Source organism: Rhinatrema bivittatum, chromosome 4 (assembly GCF_901001135.1).
Source record: "Rhinatrema bivittatum chromosome 4, aRhiBiv1.1, whole genome shotgun sequence".
In the NCBI taxonomy this organism is placed as follows: Eukaryota; Metazoa; Chordata; class Amphibia; order Gymnophiona; family Rhinatrematidae; genus Rhinatrema; species Rhinatrema bivittatum.
This window is the reverse complement of record NC_042618.1, coordinates 180,238,448-180,262,740: the sequence shown is the minus strand read 5'-3', so window position 1 is coordinate 180,262,740 and position 24,293 is coordinate 180,238,448. Positions and strand designations below refer to the sequence as shown.

Sequence of the window (24,293 nt, the reverse complement as noted above, 5' to 3'; positions counted from 1 at the left end):
ATTGGGAGGAAGGGCAGAAAGAGTGGGCTGATGGTCTTCCTGGAGGTTAGGGGAATAGAGAGAGAATGGCATGAGGAGTTAAGTCTGGTAGGGCCAAGAGAGAAAGATGATGAGAAGAAGGGATGAGAGAGTGGTCAATCTTGGGGGGGAATGGAGATAGTGACTGGGGGATTGATCAAAGACTAAGACTAAGAGAGAGGAAGAAGGAGGAAGGGGTTCAAGTCATAAAGAGGGGAAAGCTGGAGAGGGTCATTGAGCCTGAGGGAGGGTGAGAGCGAATCTGGAGGGGCCAGGTCTTATGATGGGAAAATGCTACATAAAAATGTCTACATTTTACGTAATAGCTTTTTTCTGTACAAATTAATTAGTATTCAAAGTCAGTGAGTTATAAACACCAAATACTTTGCTTCGGTGTTTACACATGACGATGTTGGGGAATAGTAATAGTAGTAGATACCTGGTTCAGAGAGGGTTTTCAATGTGATGATTCAGATGAATTGAACCAAATCACAGGGAACTTGGAAGATGTAGTAGAAGATGAAGATTGAGTAGCAACTTGCCTGGACTAGATGGTTACACCCCAGGGTTCTCAAATAACTAAAAAGTGAAATTTCAGATCTATTACTAGTAATTTGTAACCTATCATTAAAATTGTCCATTGCACCTGAAGACTGGAAGGAGGTCAAGGTAACCCTGATATTTAAAAAAGGCTTCAGGGATGATCTGAGAAACTATAGACCAGTGAGCCTGACTTCAGTGCTAGGAAAAATTGTGGAAACTATTATAAAGAACAAAATCACAGAACATATAGATAGACATGGTTTTAATGGGACAAAGCCAGCCTGAATTTACCCAAGGGAAGTCTTTTGAAGGGGTCAATAAACATGTGGATAAAGATGTGCCAGTAGATATAGTGTATTTGAATTTTCAGAAGGTGTATGGCAAAGTCCTCCATGAGAGGCTTCTAAGAAAATTAAAAAATTGTGGGCTAGGAGGCAATGGACTTTTGTGATTACAAATTGGTAAAAGATAAGAAACAGAGAGTAGGATTAAATGGTCAGTTTTCTCTGTGGAGAGAGGTAACAGTAGAGTGCCTCAGGGATTTATACTTGAATCAGTTCTTTTTAATATATTTACACATGATCAGGAAAGGGGAATGATGAGTGAGGTGATCAAATTTGCAGATGACTCAAAATTATTTAGAATAGTTAAATTACAAACAGATAGTAAAATATTTCAGGAGGAACTTGTGAGACTGGAAGATTGGGTATCCAAATGGCAGATGACATTTAATATGGACAAGTGCAAGGTGATACATATAGCGAACAATAGCCCATGCTGTAGTTTTTATGTTAGGAGTTACTACCCAGCACAAGATCTAGGCATCACAGTGGAGAATACATTGAAATTGTCAGCTCAGTGTGCTGTGACATCAATAAAGCAAACAGAATTTTAGGAATTATTAGGAAGGGAATGGTGAACAAAACAGAGAATGTCATAATGCCTCTGTATCACTGCATGGTGAGACCGCATTTTAAGTACTGAGTTCCATTCTGGTCACCACATTGCAAAAAAGATACAGATGCACTGGAAAAAGTACAGAGAAGAGCGACCAAAATAATAAAGCTGATGGAATAGCTCCCCTATGGGGAAAGGCTAAAGAGGTTAGGGCCATTTAGCTTGGAGAAGAGATGGCTGAAGAGGGATATTGTCGTACATTTCAGGAATTCGAACTTGAATTCCTTTATTAGTTATGCAGACAGCCATCATAAGGTTTGAGACTATGCTGTTTAGCTAAACATGTGCTGCTTAAGGCTAAACATGTAACAAACAAAGTAGGCTAAAGAGCAAACAAACATACACCAGAAATCTAGAGGAGTTCTTTTAGAATTCCACATGTGTTGATGCATTGTGATGACAAGGCCCTTGATTCACAGTTAGAAAAAGAAACTTAATCATTTACTCACATAAAGCAAGAAAACCAAAGATGACATACAGCTAGAACATGCTATGAAATAATTAAATAATCATTAGATGCTATAGTTTACCATATATAGTAATAAATAAAGTTGTTTACTACAAATAGGACCATTAGATCATATAGGCAAAATGTAAGCTTATGCACATGTATTAGTTACAAGAATTTAATCTTAGTTATAGGAATTTACTGAATATTAAAATAGTGTCAAATACTGATTGAAAAATGATTCAAGGCAGGTGGCACCTATAGACTAATCAATTTATTGAAGCATGAGCTTTCGTAGTCAGAGTCCACATCATCAGATGCATCTGACAAAGTGGACTCTGTCCTTGAAAACTCATGCCTCATTAAATTGGTTAGTCTATAAGATGCCACCTGCCTTTTGTCATTTTTGCTTCAAAAGACTATCATGATTATCCTTCTGAATATCTAAATACTGATTGCTCATTTGTTAATTGCTTATTATCAATATCTCCAGATCATATATTTTGTGTGAATTTAATCTGCACTATGGCGAGAATCTTAACAAACACCCGAAAAAGAGACCACATCACCCCCATACTCAAGGACCTCCACTGGTTACCCATCTCTTTCCGTATACAGTATAAAACCCTCACTATACTACACAACCTCCTCTACAAATCCAACCCCTGGCTCAAGGACTCGCCGCACTTCCGCATAACCAATCGTCCTACCAGATCCTCCCACACAGGTATCCTACATACTCCCTCCCTTAAAATTGCTCATCTCACCTCCACGAGAGAAAGGGCCTTTACCATAGCAGGCCCTTCACTCTGGAACACTCTCCCCACTTTTCTCCGCCTTGAACCCTGCCTGGCCACCTTCAAAAAAGGCATAAAAACGTGGCTTTTCAGAAAGGCCTATCCGGAAACCAATCAAACCTAGTCACACCTTCCTAGTTCCTCACATACAGCCCCTCAGCCTTAATCCCTCACACCCTGCCCGCCCCTTCCCCCCCTCCTAAGACACCTCCTCAACGCCATTCCTTTGCCCGCCCTCGTGCTGCTATTTTACAAAATTGCTCATTGTATCCGATGTAATTAATCTTATGCTAGTTGTAACTACTGTAAATAGTTCCTTCTGTAAATAAGTTCCTTCTATTTCTTATTTTTGACGGTTGTTCTTTACTCTCTCTCACGCTACCTATCTTTCCCTCTCTTCTCCTGTCTCCCTTACCCCCCTCCTTTTTTCAGGCCTGCTCCCATCCCCTGCCCCCTGTTCATTGTAATTTCCTCCTTTAATTGAGTTACTTGTAAACCGGCGTGATGTGCTATACGAACGTCGGTATATTAAAAGTTGTTAAATAAATAAATAAATAAATTGTCGAGGATTAGGAGGTTATCCTCTCTCTCACACACATACTCACATGTCCATTCTCTCTCACACATACACTGTCACATACATACACATTCATGCTCTTATACCCACCATAACCTCTCGCTCTCACAGACACTGACACACTCTCAGGTGTAAGACACTCTCTCCCCCAACACACACTCCCCCCCACACACTCTTACTCCCCTGGATTTTCTCATACACACTCATGCTCTCACTCTCACTGGCTCCCTCACATACACACAAACACCCAGGCAAGCTCCCAATCATTCTCACACTGACCCTCAGGCAGGCTCCCATTCATTTTCACACCACTCCTTCACCATCCCCCAGGCATGCACACATTCATTCTCACACACACAGACCCCCAGGCAGGCACCAATTCATTTACACACACACATGCATCACACACAGGCAGGCACCTATTCTCACACATACAAACCCCAGGAAGACACCCATTCATTCTCATACACAGACACACCCTCAGGCAGGCACCCATGCATTCACACACATACACCCCCAGGCAGACTCCCATTCATACACATGCACACACTAAAGGCAGACCCCCTCTCTTTCTTTTGCCAGCAACCTCAGAGCCTCTCTCATTCCTCTGCTGCCACTGTCACTGCTGCTGCATGGCTATTGAGGAGGCACTGATTGCTGCTACTGGCACTGAAGCCCATTCTGCTGCCTCCTCTCTGCAGGCCCCGTGGGCTTCCACTTCCTCCATGCTGATCTTCTACATTGTGAGATCCGCATAGAGAAAGTGCTACTCTTGCACATTCCCAAAGATTACATGTGCCAATCAGTAAAAAGTAATTTTTTTTTTTTTACTTTGCTGTCTGATCTTAGTTTTCTAATCGGTTGGTCACAGGATTTTTTTTTCCACCTTTCCTTTCATATTTTTTTTGCCAATTTTTTCTATTGTCTTTTTTTCTATTTCTTTTCTCTCCATCTGTCTTCTTCCCTCAAAATCACAGTCAGGTTCTCATTCTCACATGCCTTCTCTCTCTCTCATACAGACACACAGGCTCTCACTCTCACATGCTCTCTCTCATACAATCATTCATACACACAGTCTCTCACTGGCACATGCTGTCTGACTCACACACACAGGCTCTCTCTCACTCCCACATGCTGTCTCTCTCTCACACATACACAGAGGCTCTCACATGCTGTCTCTGCAAACATTCAGGTCCTCACTCCCACACACAGTCTCTCAACTCATCTCATACACGCGCACACACACACCCTCAGCCTCTCTCTCACCTCTGGGCCTCCTCTTCACGGGTCGCCGCAGGATGGGCTCTGCAGCGGCCCTGGTCTTCTCGGGCCAGCGGCCCGTAAGCGCTGCTCCTCTTCTGCACGTGGCGATGCTCCTCCTCCTTCCGGCACGTGGCTGATGCTCCTCTTCTGCCCGCGGCTGATGCTCCTCCCCCTTCCTGCCTGCGTGGCTCCGGCAACATTTTTCTTCCGGGGCGCGGGGGCAGGAAGGAGGAGGAGTATTTGCAGGCTTAGAGCGACCTTTTTTTTCTGGCCGTGGCCGATCTTCGGCGGCTGTATGAGCCTTCTTATCGGCCACCAGCGGCTCGGCGCCCCCTAATGCTAGGCGCCAGTGCTTCCACTGGCCCTGGTCTCAGCTCCTGTCCGATTGGCCAGTGCTGGGCAAGCCTTGCCCAGCATCGGCCAATCGGGCAGCGTGCCTTCGCTCGAGTCACTGCCTCCCCCCCACCCCGATTGGCCGTTGCTGGCCAATCGGGGAGCGAGGGAGCGGAGAATGAACTTTTTTTTTTACAGCCTCCGGTGGGGGGGAGGGAGTGACTCGAGCAAAGGCACGCTGTCCGATTGGCCGGTGCTGGCAGCAAGGGAAGGCAGCATGCCTCATTCTCCGTCTGCTCTCAGCAGTGGGCGGGCTGGTCACAGACAGTAGGCGGGCCGGATTCGGCCCGCGGGCCGCCCCTTGCCCAGGTCTGATCTACACTGTTGCGTGGCTTTATTTATTTATAAGTATTTGATATTCCGCCTTTTCCTAAAAGCAGGCCCAAGGCAGATTACACAAAAGAAGGCATTGAATAGAAAAGTAATGGATATATATAGATGTGATAACAAATACGAGGTACATTTCTAGTAAATATATAAAAAGAAGGTATATTAGGTAGGAATAAGAAAGCAGGTGCATTGGGTATAAATTGAATATATATATAGTTAAGTTAAACAACAGCAGTGTGATAGATATTAAGAATCAGTTGATAGAGGCAGCCCTGTGAGAGGAACATTCATGAAGTCTTCTAGTGGACATAGATGAATCTCTCTTGTGAAGTCTAGGGAATGTCTTGCTTAAACAGCTAAGCTTTAACTTTCTTCCAGAAGGTGAGAGATCAAATTTCCCAGCCCAGCATTAGAGGTAACTTATTTATTTATTTAGAATTTTTATATACCGACATTCTCGATACAAATATCAAATCAACTTGTTCTATGTTTTAGGAGCAGGGCAGCAAAGTCTTGTGTATGTTACTTTAACAGGTGCCAATGGAAGCGACGATAGAAGGATGTGTTCTGGCTGGGATGGCAGTTATAGTTATGCATGAGCTCTGTTTTTTAAATTTTGTACAAGGAATTTCTTACCACACTTGCTGTTGGCCTTTAGGGTCTAGTCCAGTTGAGGGTTCATCCAAGAAAACAACTGTTGGGTTACCCAGCATGCTTAGCGCAAAACATACCTAAGTGGAGAAGAAACCAGACTCACCATATTTGATTTTGTGGTTAACAATGACATCTGTAAAGAGTTCATGAACAGTATTTTCATAGATACTAAAAATGTGAAGTAAATATGTTCAATTTGCTTCTTTCTTTGAGACTGAAATAACGTACTGATTGGCTCAGAAGTAATAACAGGGTTTCAGCTTACCAAACCATTGAAGTCTGGGCTCATCTAGGAGGCTGCTCTCTTGGTTTCCAGGGGTAGGGAAAAAGTGAAGGTTCAAGAAGAAGGAGAGGAGAGAAAAGGTCTGCTTCAGCTGTATAAGCACTACATGATAGAGCTGTGGTTTTCTGTGGAAGATCCCCCAAATTCACCGTAACTAGCCAATGAAAATTTGCAACTGCTCCATTATTTTCAAAGGTGTCCTTCTCTGCTGTTTCACCGAGGACAAGCAGGAGAAACAGCTGTGAAGATTCCATTGACATAAGTTTTCCATGCCTGGCTCCATCATCCATGTGTGGCAGTCCTCACACATGGGTGATGGAGACAGGCATGGAAAACATATAAAAGTTTCTAGAATTTTGCCTGAGCCTCACTGAGCATGCCCACAGCATCCATTATATCATGCAATCGCACGCAGTTCTATCAGTCTTTTTTTTTCTGCGGAGCCTGGTGATCCCAGAGGTAGGCTTGGAGACTTTTCTTCATGGGTTTTTTCTTTTTGAAGTTTTTCTTGTGTGTGTGACTCTCTCTCTCTCATCATTCAATACGGGGTCCTGCAATCTTCTCAAAAGCATGCCTAGGTATTTTTTTTGGCATTTATTGTAAGTTTCTTTTCGCAGTCATTCTCTTGCAGGTGGTGGTGCCCTTGGTGCCCACCGGCTATCAGTGCCCACCGCCATATTGCACCCCTGTCTTTTGCAACACCATGTCTTCAGGGTTCAGGATCCCCATGATAAATCTGTCCTCTGCTTGGGGGCATCACATGACACCCAGGGTTGCCACAGGTGTGCAGAAATGATCCCAAAAGGACACCAGTCCTGCTTGGAGTTGATGGAACTCTCATCTGGCACTGAAAGACTGATCCATTGGCACTAGCATTGGAGGCATCAATGTTGATAGACCAGTGGAGGTGGAGCCGCACCAATGGAGGTGGAGTCATTAGCAGTGGGGGGAGGGGGTGCCATTAACTCCATTGGTGCGGATGACTGATAGGGAACCCAGAGACAGGCCATCACCTAGCTCCTCCTGGTTGAAGAAGGCCTTGGGTTCGACGTCTTCTACCTTAACATTAAAGAAGACCCATTCCAAGCATCGAGGGAAGTCAAAGAAGGACCAGCATAGGTCCCCATTGATGAAGAGGAACTATCCGGTGATTGCCAAGAATCCCCCAAAGCAACCCCCACGGTGAGGAAAGCTCAACTCAAAGAATCCTGGGGTCTTTCCATGGTCTCCACCTGTCCTTGTGTCAGCCACCAATCTTCCTCTTGGTTCTGAAGAGGAAATGGTCACTACTTCTGCCTCCCAGTCTGTGCTGGCATCAGCGATCTTCAAGGAAGAATTGGAGAGATGCATCCAACAAGCCGTGGAAAAGGCACTGCAGAAACTCATTGCTGCTTCACTGATGGCACCATCATTTCTCGAACCACTGCTTGACTCATTGCAGACACTTGTCAGTGACCGATCCATCACCAATACTTGGAGGGGCATTGGGGTCCATGGCAGCTGATCTGCTGGTTATCTCCAGCTCTTCAGGAGAAGAAATTCCCCTGAGGGGACGGGGGACCTCAGGGTCTTGGCCCACCGGCAAGCTACACTTGTCACTGAACCGCTAGCTGGGGACAGAGTGCCCAGCGATCTCTCCCCTGCAAGCTGTAATGGGTTGGAATCCTCTTAATCATGGGAGTACAGAGGCTGAGACATTGGTTGAGACGATAAATTGTCAACAGGTCTCCCTTCTGACCCCTGGCTTCCACCAGACAGAAGGAAGTGTCCACCTAAGGGAACTCTCCTTGGTAGGGTTTGTACTGTTGATATTGGATAGGATACACAAATGACAGTCAAAAAAACAAATATGATATCAAAAAATTAAGAATTATTTTATGAAAATCCACAAACACTTTGGGGAAGATTTAAAAAATTTGCACGATCGCGTACTTTTGTTTGCGCACCAGGTGCGAACAAAAGTACGCTGGATTTTATAAGATACGCGCGTAGCCGCATGTATCTTATAAAATCCGGGGTCGGCGTGCGCAAGGGGGTGCACATTTGTGCAACCTGCTCGTGCCGAGCCCAGCGCGCGCTGCCTGTTCCCTCCGAGGCCGCTCCGATTTTGGAGCGGCCTCGGAGGGAACTTTCCTTCCACCCCCCTGCACCTTCCCTTCCCTTACCTAACCAACCCCCCCCACCTTTGTCGGCAAAGTTACGCCTGCTTTCAGCAGGCGTAACTTTGCGCGTGCCGGCCGGCAGCCCTGCTCCGTGTTCCGGTCCCTGGTCCGGAACACCCCCGGGCCGAAACCACACCCGCGTTGCCGCCCCCAAAACGCCGCGTCACGCGTGACATGCCCCCAAAATGCCACATCACTCCGGGCACGCCCCCGACACACCCCTTTTACAAAGCCCCGGGACTTACGCGCGCGCCGGCGGCCTATGCAAAATAGGCGCGCGAGGGCCCTGCGCGCGTAAATCCGGCCGGATTTACGTGCGCAGGGCATTTAAAATCCGCCCCTATATTTGCACATCGATCTTTATACAATGTTCATAGGCATTAACGTCAGCATATGTTTGTTTGAAAAACTGAAATTTCTATGGAGAAAAAAGACTTCAGATGCCAATTCTCAGGCAACAGCCTTATGAATTAGTTGAACAGGGCAAAATCATTAGTCACAAAAACCTTCAAAATGGATGGGAACACAACTACATCTTCAATCAATGCTTCTTATGTGTTGCTGCCATAATAATGATTTTCTAATTTTATGCAATTATTATTTATATTCTTTGCTTGTTTGACTGTTAAACAATGTATATGCACATGAATCTTAAAACAGTCCTTTGAAAAAACTCCAAAATTAAATAAAGCACTTAGCTAAATCTTGTTGTTCTGACACTCAGCATTTCGCCCAGATAGTTTGACTGAAGGAAAATCTTTGCCGCTCATATATAACTGAAAGACTGAAAAAACATGTAAACTGGAGAAATTAATTAATTCACGGTGTTTTTCTAACAAGTTCAAAGAAAATGGATGAAGACAGCGTGCGGATGTGATGTTGATCTTTAAATGCACCAATGGTGCAATCATGACCTACCGTGTGTCACAACATGATTGGCTCAAAAACAAAACTCCTGTTTGGTTTATTGTATCAATTCAAAGACTTTTTGTGTTGTTTTAAAAGAAATGACCTCACTCATGACCATGTCAATGACAAAAATCTCATTTGTTGACACTCATACCCTTTGGATAGGCAATGTTCAACAAGCGGTACTTGGTCTCTTTTATACTACTATGCTTCAGCACACATTGGCGGGGCTCTTGAGCAAGGCAAATCTCTTTTTGAAAATTATTGCTCCAATGCAGTGAAGGTGGTTAAACCTATATCCAAGATTATGACACTCATCAAAGGGGTACCTCAGACTAAATTGAAATTTCAATTAACCTGGGAGCGTGATATGGGGGAGATGCTAGGGGATGGTGACTGGGAACACTCATTTATTGCAACTAGTAGTTGTCCATGTCCTCAACAATTAAAGAGACTGCATATAAAGTTTTATATTGCTGGTATCTCACCCCAGACAGACTATGTTGGTTTCGGGGGGGGGGGGGGGGGGGGGGCAACAACCTGTGCTGGAGAGGCTGCGGTGCGGTTGGTACTTTTTTTCATTTGTGGTGGGAGTGCCCAAGTATAGCTTGTCTTTGGGATGAGGTACTTAAATTTGTCTGAGCTAATACACATTTGCATGATCAGGGTTCCCAAAAGTTGTCTGCTAAACATGTTCCCACATCAAGGTAATAGATTGGCCAATAGATGGATCCAACAAGTGGTTTCTGCGGTCAAGTGTGAGATAGCACTTTGGTGGCATAAGCAGGGGCCTCCTAGGTTGGGATCCGTCCTGTCCAGGATAGATAGAATCCATTATATGAGTAAACTCACCGCAGTCCACCAGGATAGATTGGCCCTCCATAGGGTCATTTGGTCGCATTACATAACCTGGAAGCTTGGTAATGCGCCCAATTCGGCTGACTGAAGATTATAACTAACCCATCGAATTATCTCATTCTCTCTATGCCTCAATATTTGTATTAATGACCAGAGGTTGGGAAGGTATAAAGGGGGGGGGGGGGGGAATCCAGACGGAACCAGATTCAGGGGGTTGACTATGCGTGTTTATTGTTTGGTACCATTACAAGATGCTTGTAGCTATTGTTGTTAATTGGTGCCTGTGGTACTGGCACTTTGTTTACTGTTATGTTCATTTGGTTATATTCAATAAAAACTTCAATTACAAAAAAAAAAAAAAGAGAGAAGGAATTCCTGAAGCTATTACTAGCATCAGTAGCATGGGATAGACTTAGTGTTTGGGTACTTTCCAGGTTCTTGTGGCCTGGTTTGGCTTCTGTTGGAAACAGGATGCTGGGCTTGATGGACCCTTGGTCTGACCCAGTATGGCATGTTCTTATGTTCTTATATTTAAAACAACTACAATGTTCTGATATTCTAGTCCTAAGGCTCCTTGTTGAACACTGCCTATCCAAAGGCACAAGTGTCAACCAATGAGATTTTTTTTTGTCATTGATATGGTCCAAAAAAATTCCAGAGGTGGAGATAGGAATAGAATACTTATATAGACGGAACAAAGATGGATTTACAAATTAAATAATTTGGAACTGAACGGTATGAATACCGTCTTTGAGTGGGGTCATTTCTTATAAAACACCAAAAAAAGTCTTTGAATTAATATAATCAACCACAGAGATGTTTTATTTTTAAGCCAATCATGTTGTGACATGTGGCAAGTTGTAAGTCCACCATTGGAGCTTTTAAAGATTAATATCATGTCCGCCTGCTGCCTTCAGTCATTTTCTTTGAACTTGTTAGACAAACACCGTCACACTGAAAGTATGAAATTATGAAGGACATTGCTATCGGTTAGTTTATTAATTTTTAAAGAGATTTCTTCAGTTTATATGTTTTTTCAATATTTCTATTTACATATGAATGGCGAATATTTTCCCTGAGACAGCCAATCCAGGTAAAACACTGAGCGTCAGAGCAATAATCTGGAATAGCAGCTTGTGCTGACCATGAGATTTAGCTAAGTGCTTTATTTAAATTTTGGAGTTTTTTCAAAGGACTATTTTAAGATTTTTGTACATATACCTTGTTCACCAGCTAAACAGGCAAAAAATATAAATAAAAATTGCATAAAATGATTAAATCATTATTACAGAAGCAAACACATAAGAAGCATTGATTGAAGATATAGTTATGTTGCTATCTATTTTGGAGGATTTTTTGACTAATAATTTTGCCCTATTCAAAAATTCATAAGGCCGTTGCCTGAGAATTGACATCTGAAGACTTCTTCTATACATTAATGCTTATAGACATTGTATGAATATCGATGTGCAAATATAGTCTATGTGCATTTTCATAAAATATTTCTTAATTTTTTGATACCAGATTTGTTTTATTGACTGTTGATGTTGGATGCTATCCCATTTATGATACAAACAGAAGAGGAATCCAGGCACAAGATCCTGGATATCCTTCAGTATGTAGAGCCTCCTAAAGAGATCATGGCAGTCCCAGTGCACGAGATCCTCCAGAAGGTGCTTTTGAGAATGTGGGAGAACCCCCCCTCTCAATGGCTTCCGTGAACAAGTCATCAGACACGGTTTATTTCTTCCTACAGACTCCCAGATTTGACAAGCGCAGCTACCGCACCAGTCTGTGGTGGTTGAATCTGCTCACAAGATGTTTAAGTGTTCTAGGACTCACTCCTTGGTACCCTTGGGAGGAATCCTCATGCTATGGATACTCTTGGAAGGAAAGTTTTTCAGAGCGCTATGCTCATTGCCCGCATTGCAGTCTATTAGCACTTCATGGGCCAGTATATGTGAGACATCTTGAAGCAGGTGCAGGAGAGGGTTGAGCAGATAAGCAACAAGACACCCTCCAGTCACTGGTGACCAAGGGTCTGGAGTGCAGAAAATATGGGTCTGTTCAACCTTCAATGTTTTTGAGGTGGCATTGAGAGTCTCTGCCTTTGGGATAGGGGCGCATAGACCCACCTGGCTGTGCACCTCTGATCTCCATCTAGAAGTACAGGAAAAACTTGCTAACATGCTGTGTACTGGAGAGAATCTCTTTTGAGATCGAATTAAGAACCCAGTGGCAAAATCTGTGATCAATGTGTGACATTCCAGCAGCTCTCCACACCTGCACCAGATTTGCTCTCTTCCTCCTGGAGATATCTGAGGTTGGGGCATAGGAGTTACTTCTTCCACCCAAAGAGGCACTATCCTCCACCCTCTCGGACCTGTGCTCAGCAGGCCTCTTCCAACCATCCCTGGCAAAGGAGGGCGCCTAAGCCCCAGATGACATCCCAGCTAACATGAGGGGCAGGGTTTTGACTGGACTGTAGAGAGCATAGCCAGGATCCCAGAACCCATGCAACAGAATCTGCCAGTCAGGGGCAGGCTACAGTTCTATGCAAATCAGTGACACAGTGTAATCTCAGACGTGTGGGAACTCGGCATTGTCCAGAGAGGGTACAGATTAATCCTATTGGCTGTTCCACAAAATCGCCCTCTGGAACTGTCTTGGGGTCGACCAGCATGTCAGGAAATGCTGCTCATGGATCTCGCCTTCCTTTTAATGGCCACAGAGGTCAAGCCTGTCCCACCAAGGCAAAGTGGGTGAGGATTCTACTCTGTTTCCTGATTTGAAAGAAAACAGAGGGACTCCTTCCCATCCTAGACCTAAGGGCCTTGAACAAGTTCATCAAAAAGGAAATGTTCAAGATGGTTTCCCTAGGCACCTGTTACGACCGCCGGCCGTGGCAACCCGCAACCGGGGCCGACTGTCATGGCCGCAGGCCGCGGACCGCCGCAGCCGGGTCCCAACTCTTACCCGCAGCGTCGAGTCTCTGTTGAGGCTCCTGCAGGTGCAGGGAGCCTCCGACGATGGTCTCCGCGCGGCCTGGGTCGCTGTTCAGCTGGCCGCGGGGCTCTGTTTCTTTCGGCGACTCCGCCCCTTTTCCCCCTCCTGCACTAGGGCCGCGCGCGCGGCTGAAGACAAGATTTAAAGGGGCCATGACAGGAAGTGTCGTGGCTCCCTTCTGAAGCACCTCCTCCAGGTTCCTGTATTTAAAGGCAAGGTCTGCTCCTCAGACCTTGCCTTGGTATTGAGGTTCTGACCTGAGTGTGTTCCTGGCTCCTGGTTCTTGGTTCTTCATCCCGCTCTTCTTCCCTGCTCCGTGGATTGATTCTTGGCTCCTGACCTCTGGACTGGTGGACGTGTCTTCTCCTGGCTTGATTCCGGTACGGCATTGGACCCTTCTCCTGACTTGATCCCGGTGCGGCTCTGGACCCTTCTCTTGCCTCGACCCTGGACTGGACTCGGACCCCGCTGGTGTTTTGATTCTCGGACCGGTTTGGACTCTTCCTCGTCTCCGTTTTCAGACTGTCTCGACCTGCTGGAGGCACCAACTGTCTGGAACCCATGACCTGCAGGAGGTGCCTGCATCCAGACCTTCTACAGTCTTCAGAGGAATCGCCTAAGTCCCAGCGGCCGGACCCCTACGGGCTCCTCCTGGGGGGGTCGCGTGCTTCCAGGGTGAAGACTTCTAGCAAGTCGCTTCAGTCCAAGAGGCCTCGCCCTTTGACGGTAGTCCTCTACCTCGAAACAAGGGTCCACTTCCATAACAGCACCTTGATCCCTTTTCTGAAAAAAGGGGCCTGGCTATGCTTTCTTGATATCAAAGACACCTTTACTCACATCGAGATATTTCCCAGTTACAGAAAATATCTCTGAGTTATAATGGAAACAAACAACTCCAGTATTGCCTTCTGCCATTTGGGCTTGCATCCACCCCACATATATTCACATAATGCCTGGCTATGGTGGCAGCACACCTGCGCAAGCTGGGATGTATGTGTTTCCCTAGCTAGACAATTGATTGGTAAAGTACACATTTTGGGTAGGAGCTGAGAAGTCCATGCACCTGACCTTCTGTGTGTTACAATTACTAGGGTTCGTCATCAACTACCCCAACTCTCATCAAAATTGGAGTTTATAGGCACTCTGTTAGACACAACTCAGGTAAGAGCCTTCCTCCTGCAGCAACAGGGCACCATACTGACGGCCATAGTGTAAGAGGTTCAAAAGAGTCAGTGGACATCAGCTTGACTCATATTGAGGCTGTTGGGTTACATGGCCGCAATGGTGCATGTTCCTCACATGGCATGTCTGTAAATGAGAAGAGCCCAATGAACTTTGAGGTCGCAGTGGCTTTAGACCACTCAGGACCTCCAGGACTGCATCCATGTCATTCCATCACTACTTGACTCCCTGTCCTGGTGGCAGGACAATTCCAATCTGGTTTGGAGAGTTCGTTTCCAAATTCCTCAGATTCAAATTGTCCTAAACATGGATGCATCCAACCTGGCTTGGGGAACTCATTTCACTTGGGAATGTCATTATCAAATACATTTCCTGGAGTTTTGGGTGATTCAGTACAGTCTATGGGCTTATGTACTACAAAAACAAGCAGGGAGGAATGGGCTCTTACCTCCTGTGTCACAAGTCTATCCAGCTGTTGTCCTTGGTCTTCTCTGGGGGATGATGCTCCAGGCCGCTTATTGTTGAGCTCAATAGTTTTGATACCCCTGGCAGAATTTCTAAGATGTGTAGCATTTTAAGAAAACATGAGTGATCAGACAAAACACATCAATTATTTTTAATGTATTTCAAATTAAACAAACCACAATCATTAAACAAACCATAGCTGTAAGGGAAATAATAAAATGGTCTTGTTCAAAAATTTGCATACCCTTAGGGCTAGATTTTAAAAACTAGGTGCAGGCGTAGATTTGTGTGCGCAACCCAGTGCGCACAAATCTACGCCCAATTTTATAACATGCGTGCGCAGCTGCACGTATGTTATAAAATCCAGGGTCGGTGCACACAAGGGGGTGCACAATTGTGCAACTTGCGCGCGCCAAGCCGCGCAGCCTTCATTCCCTCCGAGGCCGCTCCGAAATCGGAGAGGCCTCGGAGGGAACTTTGCTTCCGCCCCCCCACCTTGCCCTCCCTTCCCCTACCTAACCCGCCCCCAGCCCTACCTAATAACCCCCCATACCGTTAACTTTTAAGTTGCACCTGCCTCCGGGCAGGCGTAGGTTGCGCGTGCCGGCGACGGCCGGCCCACGATCCCGGGCACAGCGGCAAATGGCCGCTGTGCCTGGAGGCTCCGGCCCCGCCCCGGACTGCCCCACCCACTCCCCGCCCCCTTTTTCAAGCCTCGTGACATACGCGCGTTGCCGAGCCTATGCAAAATAGGCTCGATGCGCGTAGGAGGGTTTTAAAAGGGTTACGCGCGTAACCCTTTTAAAATCCGCCCCTTAGTTCTTAATAACATGTATTGCATCAATGATGGCTCGCATTCTTTTGTGATAGTTGTGAATGAGCCCCTTTATTTTCTCATTTGGTAAAGCTGCCCATTCCTCTTGGCAAAAAGCCTCCAGATCCTGTAAATTCTTTGGTTGTCTAGCATGAGCTGCATTTTGAGTTCTCCCCAAAGTGGTTCAATGATGTTGAGGTCAGGAGACTGTGATGGCTACTCCAGAACCTTCACTTTCTTCTGCTGCAGCCACTGAAAAGTCGACTTGGCCTTAAGATTCAGATCATTTTCATGTTGGAAAGTCCAAGTGTGCCCATGCTCAGCTTCCTGACTGATGAATGCAAATTCTCCTCCAATATTTTCTGATAAGATGCTGCATTCATCCTGCCATATATTTTGACTAAATTCACTGTGCCGCTGTAGCTCACACACTCCCAAAACAGTAGAGATCCACATCCATGCTTCATGGTACAGATGGTGTGCTTCTCTCCATAGCATTTATGGTTGTGACCATAAAGTTCAACTTTGATCTCATCACGCCAAATTATTTTGTTCCAGAAGTTTTGAGGTTTCTCTAGGTGCGGTTTTGCATATTATAAACAGGCTATTTTGGGAATTGGTACAGCAATGGCTTTTTTCTAGCAACTCTACCATACAACCCATTTTTGTTCAAGCATCTCCTTATTGTGCATGCTGAAATGCCTTCACCACTTTGTTTCAGAGAAGCCTATATTTCAGTAGAAGTTGCTTGTGGGTTTTCCTTTGCATCCCAACAATTTTTCTTGGCAGTTGTGTTTGAATTTTTCTTGGTCTGGCTTGGTATTAACAGAACCCATAATTTTCCAGTTCTTGGTCAGAGTTTGAAGAGTACTGATTGGCATTTTCAAATCTTTGGATATCTTTTTATATCCTTTTACTTATTTATAAAGTCCATAAACCCTTAACAAATATCATCAACCTGTCCATTAATTCCAGACAGGTACCTGCCCCCCTCAAACAGGCAATCGTCAAGCCTATTCTAAAAAAACCCAAACTAGACCCCGCTGATCTAGCTAATTACCGCCCCATTTCCAATTTACCTTTCATTTCTAAACTCCTTGAAAAAACTGTCAATAAACAACTCACAGAATACCTCGAGGATAACCACATTCTTGCCCCTGCCCAATACGGTTTTCGGAAATTACACAGCACGGAGACTCTGCTACTCTCCTTGTCAGATCATATTCTCAAAGGATTCGAGAAAGGTCAATCTTATATCCTTGCCTTTCTTGATATCTCTTCTGCATTCGATACCATCAGCCACTCCATTCTCCTACAGCGATTAACTGAAATTGGCATCACAGGGGTTGCCCTCAATTGGTTCAACTCCTATCTTAGTAATAGAAATTTCAAAATTCAGCTAGGAAATCATGTATCTAAGGCCATCCCCCTCAAACAGGGTGTCCCACAAGGCTCATCTCTCTCCTCAACCCTTTTCAATATCTACATCCTTCCCCTCTGTTACCTCCTTTCAAGTCTCAATCTCCCTCATTATATCTATGCTGACGATGTTCAGTTGCTCATCCCCATCACTGACTCTCTCTCAAAAACTATGGATATCTGGAAGGACACCCTCCAATCCATAAACAATCTCCTATCTTCCATACACTTAGCTCTTAATACATCTAAAACTGAAATCATGCTAATCTCACCACAAAACCAACTGAACTCCTACGCTATATCACATCTCCCATTTGCCCAACAAGTCCGTGATCTGGGAATCACTCTCGATGGTCACTTCACGCTGAAGAAATTCATCAGTAATATACTAAAGGATGGTTTCTTTAAACTTCACACTCTTAAGAAACTTAAACCCCTACTTCATCCCCCAGACTTCCGTACTGTTCTACAAACAATTATTTTTGCTAAAACCGACTACTGTAATTCCCTCCTCCTCGGCTTACCGAATAACGCTATCCACCCCATCCAAATATTGCAAAACACAACAGCCCGGATTTTGACCAACTCACACAGACATGACCATATCACCCCAGTCCTGAAAGATCTGCATTGGCTTCCTATAGCTTCCCGCATACAATATAAGGCTCTCTCTCTCGTTCATAAGGCCTTATACAATCCCGAAATGAATTGGTTTAATGACACATTCCGATTTCACCAATCTAATAAACCCACTAGACACAATCATCTCGCTACCATGCTCACCATGTCGCCCAAATTCTACAAACTTACCTCCACTAGAACACGTGCTATATCAATCGCTGGGCCAACCCTCTGGAACACAATGCCAGTCGAACTACGACAAGAAGAATGCCTAAAAACCTTCAAACGAAAGCTTAAGACCTGGCTCTTCTCTAAAGCATACACGTAATTTGTTCCTCGCTCTCATCTATGTTCCCCTCAAGACCTCGCTTTCTCTTAAAAAAAAATAATAAATAAAAAAAAAAAAAATATATATATATATCTATATATCTATAGATATATATATATATTTACACCTTACTTCCCCCCTCTCACTATAGTGTCACCCTTACCCCCTCCTATCCCTTCTTCCCCCCTTCCCCTCTCTTCCCTCTCACCCCTTTTTTACACAAATGATATATTTTGTTATTCCCTATCATTGTACATCTTGTAAATACTTAGACCCTTGCTTACAATAATTTAAGAATTAACTTAATACTTAATTCTCCTTCACATTTCCCCCCCCCTCTCATTTACTCTCTTGTTAATATGTTATATTTATTTTATGTTCATCTCTATATTTCCCCCTCCTTTTAATCACCCCCATGTTATTATGTTATATTTGTTTTATGTTAAACTTGTTCGATGTAAAGCGCCACCCCAGGCACTAGTTTATGTTACGCTGTGAACCGATGTGATATCACTGATGAATGTCGGTATATAAAAACGTTAAATAATAAATAAATAAATAAATAAAGTTGAACTACCTTTGCTCACAGATCCTTTGACAGTTATTTTGCTTTCCCCATGCTTCAGAAACCACCAAAGTCAGTGCAGCCCTGAATGAAATGCACAAGAGTTTCTCAAGAGCTAAGAACTCATTGACTATATGTACACAGCCACTAATTACAATCAACAAGACATGGGTGTGGATACCTGTCCTTCATTGTCATCTCAACCTGAGTGTATCGAGTGTGTATTATCAGCCCAAAATTTCAAGGGTATGCAAACTTTTGAACAGGACGATTTTATTATTTCCCTTATTGCTATGATTTCTTTAATGACTGTGCTATTCTGTGATGCATAATAGTTTTACTTTGAAACACATTACAATTAACAGACATGTTTTGTCTGATCACTCATGTTTTCTTAAAATGCTACACATCTTACAAATTCTTCCAGGAGTATGTAAACTTATGAGCACAACTGTATCTGGCCAGCATGGAAACTGTGTTGACGGATAGACTGAGTCAGTCCTTAAGACCCCAAGAATAGTCCCTGGACCAAGGGGGGGGGGGGGGTGAATCAGATCATTCATATCTGGGGAAACCCCTGAGATGGATCAGTTCACAGTACCTTGAAGAAAGATCCCCCTTTTCTGCTCCATGCACAGGACACACAGCAAGCTAGCCTCAGATGCCTTCACTTTTTATTGGGGTCAGGGATTTCTGTGTGTGTATCCTCCAGTTTCACTGTTAACAAAGACTTTGTTGAAGCTCAAGGATGCCGGGGCTGAGGCAGATTTGGTTTCTGCTCCTATGGGCGATATCCATCTGGGAACTGATCAGACTAGGGATTTCTACAGATCTCATCACTCAGGCTCAAGGCAGGTTGTGACATCTCAACCTCTCATTTTCCCACATGGATGTTAAGAGGCTGATTCTACAACCATTTGATCTTTCTGAAAATATGTCTTATGTCCTCTTGGCTTCCATAAAGCCATCTACTAGGAAGTCCTATAGGGATCTTTTTTCAAGGAGCTGTAAACCGATCCATCTCAGGGGGTCCTATGGACTGAAATGGAGGAGGTTTGCTCTGTGGTGTGAGCTCAAGGCCTTAGATCATTTCTCCTGCTACATGCAAGAACTGCTTGACTACCTTCAATATCTCTCTGAAGCTGATCTTAAGATCAACTCAGTCAGGTTTCATCTTAGTGCAATTGGTGCATATCGCCACCATGCATCTTTGTACATCCTTTAGTTGGTCATTTCATGCAGGGTCTGTTTCAGACCCCATGCTGTGTCATGGGTCCTCAACAAGGTGTTATCCCAGCTGATGAAAGCTCCCTTTGAGCTGTTGCGCTCTTGTAACCTGAAGTACCTGACCTGGACGGTCAAATTTTTGGTGGCGGTTACTTCATCATGTAGGGTTAGTAAGCTTCAGGCTTTAGTGGCTTCCATCTTCAAAACATTTTTTCATGAGAAGGTGATCTTGCATATTCACTCTAAATTCCTGCCTAAGCATATCACAAAGGGAATGAAGAGTAGAATCCAGGGAATTGTATGATGCAGTCTGAAGAACTCCCACACACACACATCAGCTTACTGGAATGGTGTGTGTGTGTATATTTTATTTTACTTTACCTCTATTAGATTGCAACAACAGAGGACAAGACTTAAGTGTTAAGTATATCGGCTATAAGATAAATTAAAGTAGACATGACTTATCACAACCACTAAGTAATATTTAATATGAAACTATGTTACAGTATTTGATGGCACCTGTTTAGTTAATATAACTCAACACATTTAAGTTTGAAATTATGTGCCTTATTGTGAACCGTTGTGACGGCAACTAGCTTAACGACGGTATAGAAAAGATTTTAAATAAATAAAATTTAAAAAAAGATGGTGCTGGACTTCCATTTTAACCAGTCAATTGTCCTTCTGATATTTTTCCCCAGGTCACATGCTCACCAAGTGAACAAGCCCTGCATAGTTTGGACTGCAAGACAGTTTTGACCTTCTATCTGCAGCAGATAGAAACTCATAGAAAATCCACTCAGCTTTTTCTTTCCTTTGATCAGAACAAGCTGGGGATTGCCGTTGCCAGATGCTATACAGTTGGCTAATAGATTGCATCACTTTCTATTATGCTCGGATGGGCTTGACTTTGGTGGGCCATGTTCAAGGTTCATTCTGATCAGGTCATGCAACGTTGGTGGCTCACTTGTAATTGGTCCCCATGGAAGAGATGGTACAAGGCTGCAATGTGGCATTCTCTCCATTTATTCACATCACATTTCTGTTTGGACAAGGATAGCTGAAGCAATAGCAGGTTTGGCCAATCTGTCCTTCAGAACGTGTTTGAGGTGTAAAACCCAACTCTGTTCCTGCCTAGGGCCTGTTATTTTTGTTTCAGGCTGCCCACTCCTTAGGGTATATACATTTAAAAAAAGGCTTGTTGACAACAAAAATAATGTTGCTGTGCCCGTTGGCACTGGTTTTTGTTGTTCCCCTTTTTTGTTGGAGGCCGCCTGTAGCTAGGGATCGACCATGTGTGAGGACTGCCATCCTGCTTGTCCTCAAAGCAGATTTGCTTAACTGTAACAGGTGTTCTCCAAGGACACCAGGATGTCTGTCCTCACTTCTTTTGTTTAGCTATTTTATATGACTGAAGGGACCCTGTGTGAACACGTGATATAATGCATGCCATGGGCATGCTTAGTGAGGTCAGTCACAGTTCTAGAAACTTTGACCTAAGTTTTCCATGCTGGGCTCAACCGAATGATATCACCAATATGTGAGGACTGACATCCTGCTGTCCTCTGAGAGCACCTGTTATAGGTAAGCAACTCTGCTATATCCTACATAAGTGACTACCAATTCCATCAGGCCAAGACGCCAACAGGGGATTGAATCAGGGTTAGCTCGTGAGGTAAGGCAAGAGCCTTAGCAACTGGGATTGGGTGAGGACCAGGTAAAAGAGATGCTGGGGAGTTGGAAAGTTGTTCCTTGCAACTAGAAGGCTGACCAGCCCTCCTGAAACATTTTTTTGCTTCAGAATTGTCTACACAGCTCCAGTGCTTTTACTCCACCCCAGACTTGTCCACAGGTCCAGTACTTACTCTGCTCCAGCTCAGTCCCAGCTCCATTTGCTTGATGCAGTCCAGCCTTGACCCCCTCCCCTCTCCTCCCCCAGCTCCAGTTTGCACACGTTCTGAGCCTCATCTTTACTGCAGTCTTGCCCTGTCTGCCCGGTGCCAGACCTTACTGTATGTAATCTCAGGCAGGGAACCTGACAGATATTTAGTTCAAGGAAAGAAGTATTTAAACCGATACGATGTGCAAACGGCAATCGTTTTATAAAAATCTTTAATTAAATAAATAAATAAATAAAATAAATATACAGGAAGCAATTTTCAAACTTCCTGCTTAGGTGCAAAATCCACGGGTTCTTCATATTTGCGGACTTTGTACTTTATTTTCAAAAGGGAAAATGTGCATGTACTTCCCCCTTGAAAACTGACACAAGTAACAAAGGACCTGGGAACGTTGCACCTGCCTTTAGATTAGAAATTCCAATCTATATGTATTCCCATGCATGCTTTACAGTGCTGACTTTGCAAGCAGAACCTGCAAATAAGGTACCCATTGTAAAAATGGAACCCTAAAATACTGTATGAATTCTGAAGCTATTTGCTTTGTAGTGTAAAGTGAAGAGAACACCCACTTTTCTCGTTATTCCTGTAGATAATTTCTTGGCTGCTTTCTGCAGATGCTCCTTCAACTCCAAAGCATTCACTATGCTGGAAAAGGAAAAGGAAAAAAAAGGCAATATCATATCATTGCTTGTATCTTTACTTGAGGTTTCCAAAATGAAAAAAAAAGAATAGTTATAGCACCTCATGTCATTACTAAACTCAACCATGGTTGTGGGAATAGATCAAATCTAAAGTCGTAGAATGGAAAATTTGCAGTAACTTAGAATAATAATCATAATTTCAAACTCTATTTGAAGCATTCACATTTTTATTCAAAAATGACAAAAAAAATGCAGTCAGGACCATCGTTTTTAGGTTTGAATTGAATAATGTCTTCTGTTGACATCTGTCAGGCCTGACATTCAGGCATTTACTACTTTTGTATCCACCGCTTTTTCTTGCTCCATTGTGGAAATACGGCTCAATCTGAATTGGCTTTTACTGGGAGATTAGGGAGCCATGAGTCTTCATTCACAGTTATCTGGAATTTTTCTGCTGTTGTTAAGCTCTCTCATGTCTACCTCAGCCAGTACGGCAACGGTCCTCTGGCTGAGAGGCACCGACCACAGTCCATTCTAGAATCTGCCACAGGTGCTCTCTTAGCCAGCCAGTAGGTGTCACTATTGCATGATGGCTGGAGTTCCCTCCCTCCTGAGAGCACTATATTTGGACATTTTCAATGTAACAGGCAAACTGAGCAATTGTTACATAGCTTGGATGTAATGAGTAATCACACTCAAAAATCTTCAAACTAGCTAGTTTTTGTGTAACTACTTTATGTCCTGTTGTAATTTAGAGGAAGGCAAAAAAAAATCCCACAGAATGTTATACACTAGATAACATATTTCTTCTTCCCTCAAAATGGGATTGAAGCTATAAATTATAATCTTGATAAATCTGAATAATTAATAATACTATTAATTCTAGATAACTTATTTATTTTAATTGGTACTTCAGTTGGATCATTTTCATAGTATACCGTTTGATAGCAACATCTGCATCCTCTTTCTTTAGCCCTCTGACTGCGGCATAAATCTCCAGATGTTCTTTCACAGTAATGTTGGGCCACAGTGTGTTGCTCTGAGCACAGTATCCTAGGAACCCAGATGAGCCATCATTGGTGTCATTCTCTCTGATGAGTACCTGCAGAATCAGCCTGTGAGTTGGGTTTGTCAGCACAAGCACCAACAAGAACATGTAGTCTTAAAGCATTTCATTTTGGCCCAGTAGGTTCCTCCTGCTCCTGTGGGCATCAAAATCAATCAGAACTTTCCTCTCTTGGGCTACAGTGTTATGAGCCTTCATTCACATCTACCTGGGGATTTCTCCTCTATTTTATATCACCCTCCTAACTCACTTAGCCTAGGGCTCCTTCCAGAAACCAGCAATCCCTCCCACCCATGGACTGTGAAAATGAGTTCTCAAAGGCAGTCCCAGCCTGGCCATCCCCATTCCTGGTGGAAGACCTGACCCAGGAATCAAATACTGAGCTACCAGTCTGGCCCTGGTCTTAAAACATATCAACGTGCTTATGCGTTTATTACAGTATGTTGTCAAGTTATAAGAGAATGCCACAACTAGCAATGGTACAGTAAAATTCAAGTAGTTAAATTTAATCATTCTATTATAAAAGATACAATTGAATTTGAATGCAGTAAATGAGTAATCAACAGAAGAATCCTGACTATAAGGAAAATATAACATTTATCCCATATTATTATACTTGAAGTATTATCTGCCTCTTGATTAGCTGTGAACAGTCATTTCTTTTGATCATAAATTTCTATACAGCTTTATAGAGTCTTTACTTCAGTCAAGCTAGGGGCCCTAACATCAGATTTGTATTTCACTTTCTTTTTGATGGTTGTTGGGAGGTATACATTATTATTTGTGTTTTTATTATGTATGATCTTATATATAGCTTTGGACAACCTCAGAGAGGATGGAAATGCAATTTAAAAAATTGATAATTA

At 43.7% G+C, this 24,293-nt stretch overlaps 1 protein-coding gene across 2 annotated transcripts in view; it reads right to left on the bottom strand.

Annotated features, from left to right (window-relative positions):
- LOC115090341 (ATP-binding cassette sub-family A member 9-like) overlaps positions 1 to 24,293 on the bottom strand; it is a 306,577-nt gene that overhangs the window by 12,894 nt on the left and 269,390 nt on the right. For both annotated transcript variants that reach the window (XM_029599290.1, XM_029599291.1), the window contains 3 exons: positions 23,300 to 23,463; positions 22,290 to 22,365; positions 5,963 to 6,057 (listed from right to left, as the gene is read on the bottom strand). In XM_029599290.1, coding sequence (XP_029455150.1) covers positions 5,963 to 6,057; positions 22,290 to 22,365; positions 23,300 to 23,463 — 335 coding nt within the window. The remainder of the gene's footprint in view (positions 1 to 5,962; positions 6,058 to 22,289; positions 22,366 to 23,299; positions 23,464 to 24,293) is intronic.